We start from the raw sequence: 3708 nt of genomic DNA on the forward strand, positions 1-3708 counted from the left end.
ATTTCCTACGACACCGCGTTACAAGCACGCATGTAACCAGTGCAATCACCGCGTGTTTACCGGATACTGCCGGTTTAATTTTCTTTTTCTCTTTTTACTCTGACCAAAAAAATATATTTTTTTTTATTTAACTCTCAAATTTAGATAGTTATTAGTAATATCTTACGTGTATGACATGGATAATTGAATTTGAAACAAATAGAATAGAAAAGGAAAGAAAAGAAAAGAAAGATGGGAAATGAATATGGATTTACAAATGTGCCCCTCATGTAATGCTTGTTTGGTTTCTAACTCGCAGCTGCCCTTTGTGTTGCTCTATAAATATCCATATTTGTTCCCTTGTTTATCCCCCAACACGCACACCACAACCCCTCTCTAACAAATTCCACTCAAATTCATTCTTACATTCATTCATTCATTCATTCCCAAACCAAAATGCCTGAAGCCCCCAAAACACCAACCTCTGTAACCCCCAATTACAACCTTGTTCAGAAAAACAACGCCATTCTCCAATTCATTGAAGATGTCACCACCAACGCCGACCTTGTCCAACGCCAAGTCCTCTCCCAAATCCTCTCCCGCAATGCCACCTCCGAGTATCTCTCCCTCCACGCCCGCCCTTCCCCCGACACCTTCAAATCCTCCATCCCCCTTGTCTCTTACGACCACATCCAACCCTTCATCTCTCGCATCGCTAATGGCGACACCTCCCCTATTCTATGCTCCTCCCCCATCTCTGAGTTCTTAACAAGGTCCATACCTCTCTTCTTCTCAAATATCCGCTCAATCTCATAATGGGTCTCACGTTTTGGTTTTGATTTTGATTTTGCAGCTCTGGCACTTCCGGCGGCGAGAGAAAGCTGATGCCCACCATCGAAGAGGAGCTCGAAAGACGCTCACTTTTGTATAGTTTGTTGATGCCTATCATGACCCAATTCGTTCCGGGCTTGGAAAAGGGTAAAGGAATGTACTTTTTATTCGTCAAGGCGGAAGCCAGAACCCCTGGTGGCCTACTCGCTCGCCCTGTTTTAACCAGCTACTACAAAAGCTCCCACTTTAAGAACCGCCCTTATGATCCTTACACCAATTACACAAGCCCCAATGAAGCCATTCTTTGCCCTGACGCTTACCAAAGCATCTACGCTCAATTACTCTGCGGCCTCTGCTACCGTCTCGACGTCCTCCGGGTCGGCGCCGTCTTCGCCTCTGGCTTCATCCGTGCCATTCGCTTTCTTGAAAAGCACTGGCAACTTCTCTGCCACGACATTCGGACCGGGACGCTCAATTCCCAAATCACGGACCAGGCAGTTGGCGATGCGGTCATGTTAGTCCTGCGTAGGCCTGATCCAGAGCTGGCTGATTTTATTCACGAACAATGCTCCAAAGGGTATTGGAAGGGAATTATTACAAGGCTGTGGCCCAACACCAAATATTTGGATGTGATTGTTACGGGCACAATGTCACAGTACATTGGGACGCTTGATTATTATAGCAATGGGCTGCCTTTGGTGTGTACTATGTATGCTTCTTCCGAGTGCTATTTTGGCGTCAATCTCAACCCTCTTTGTAAACCAAGTGAAGTTGCTTATACTCTCATCCCTTCCATGGCCTATTTTGAGTTCCTTCCTGTTCAAAGAACCTCCAACAACGGCGAATCTCTCAACGATCAACAACTCGTCGATCTCACTGATGTCGAACTCGGCAAAGAATATGAGCTCGTTGTCACTACTTACGCCGGTAATTAACCCATTTAATTATTTTTCTCTCTTCCTTCTCTTTTTTTTTTTTTTTTTACATTGGCTAATTTAGAAAATAATTATGAGTTTATAAGTGAGTAATATCATGTTATTGTGTAGAGTCGTGATTTCTAACACATGTGACGTGGGATTTGAAATTGAACAGGCTTATATCGTTATCGAGTCGGGGATATCCTAAGAGTGGCAGGATTCAAAAACAAAGCTCCACAATTCAACTTCATTTGCAGGAAGAACGTGGTTCTAAGCATTGATTCGGACAAGACAGACGAAGTGGAGCTACAAAACGCAGTGAAAAACTCAGTGAACCATTTGGTGCCATTCGAGGCAACATTGGCTGAGTACACAAGCCATGCCAACACATCAACAATTCCAGGGCACTACGTGCTGTATTGGGAGCTGAATCAGAAGGGTAGCTCGACAACTCCGGTACCGCCCTCGGTGTTGGAAGATTGTTGTCTTACGATCGAGGAGTCACTGAACAGTGTATACCGACAAGGGCGAGTGGCCGATAAGTCGATCGGACCACTGGAGATCAAGGTGGTGGAGAGTGGAACGTTCGACAAGCTCATGGATTATGCCATAAGCATGGGAGCTTCTATAAATCAGTACAAAACCCCAAGGTGTGTGAAGTTTCAACCCATTGTTGAGCTATTGAACTCCAGAGTGGTGGGTTGTTATTTCAGCCCTAAGTGCCCGAAGTGGGTTGCTGGTCATAAGCAATGGTCCCAACAGGATTGATCAATTAAAAGCTCTTGGTTTTTTTTTTCTTTTTTTTCTTTTTTTTTTTTCCTCGCAAGCAAACAAAATAATGATCATATCATCCTTTTTCTGAGTAAGCCAATGTAAAAAAAGAATCGAAAAACAAAATTTTCTGTTCAAATCAAAATCTCCATCTCTCTCTCTCTGATTGGGTAGCAGTTGTTCATTGCAATGATGATCATGTTTTTGAGGGAATTTTGGGTTAAGAACTCATGATATTCCACCCAGAAATTCTGCGCACTCAACAACTCCCATGGGCTTTTGTGAGAATTGAAGATAACAAGAAAGGTAAAGGCTTTATGAAAAGCATACTATCTTTTTCCCTAAGCTAAGAGTGTGTGGTGTGATGGGCGAATGGATTAGTTTTTGTTGCGAACTCCAAAGCAAACAAGTGGCCTTTGATGGCATTAATAAATTATTCCAACCCATTTCAATGCATTCATAACAACATATTCCACTGCCATGTGTTTCTAACTTCATTTTATTCAAATTTGTATTTGTTTTTTTATCATTCCATTTAACCCTAATTGGTTTGTTTGGTGAATATGTCTATTTGTAATCCATTATTACATGCACATTCATGATATCATATCCTTTAAACAATTCTTCCCCACGTGATATCAATTACAAATTTTAAGTTTAATTAATGTACCAACTCCATAATTGAATACCTCTATTAAAACTGACCCATTACAAATAAATGTATTGATGTTCAAAAATTTATCCTAATTATCTGCTAAAATATTAAATTAAGTTTGATGGACTTAAGTAATGAATATTTAAATTATTTATTGATTGTAATGTTGAGTTAAAAGTTTAACATTAATAAATGGTGTACAATTAGAAGAGAGATGACACAACACATTTTTAGTGTTCTTAGACTTTTCAACTGCCAAGAGACTCTCTTGTTCCCCAACCTTCTAAAATTTAAATTTCTTGATTTTTTTTTTTCTTTTTCAAGTAGAAATCTAAATACAAAAGAAATCTATGAGCCATAAAAGGTCAAAATGATCAAAATACCAAAACTAGTTTAAGAAAAAAAGATATGATCGGTTCAATTGAATTGACTTCGTCATCATCTTTAACCTCTAGATTATGGAAGATAGCACGCAATCGTGACCCTGTACAGAAATTTCAAACTTTAGAGCTCAAGGTAGCCATTGTCTGTGCCAAATCAGATACAAGTTGGCCA

At 40.3% G+C, this 3708-nt stretch overlaps 1 protein-coding gene across 1 annotated transcript; it reads left to right on the top strand.

Moving 5' to 3' along the window:
• The first annotated feature begins 361 nt into the window (after positions 1–361).
• Positions 362–2637, top strand: LOC111438458 (indole-3-acetic acid-amido synthetase GH3.6-like). Its single transcript, XM_023076366.1, has 3 exons — positions 362–752; positions 833–1737; positions 1903–2637. The coding sequence occupies exons 1-3, from the start codon at positions 436–438 to the stop codon at positions 2493–2495; spliced, it is 1815 nt and encodes a 604-aa protein (XP_022932134.1). The 5' UTR covers positions 362–435; the 3' UTR covers positions 2496–2637.
• Positions 2638–3708: the final 1071 nt, after the last annotated feature.

Source organism: Cucurbita moschata, unplaced genomic scaffold (assembly GCF_002738365.1).
Source record: "Cucurbita moschata cultivar Rifu unplaced genomic scaffold, Cmos_1.0 Cmo_Scf00075, whole genome shotgun sequence".
Lineage (NCBI taxonomy): Eukaryota > Viridiplantae > Streptophyta > Magnoliopsida > Cucurbitales > Cucurbitaceae > Cucurbita > Cucurbita moschata.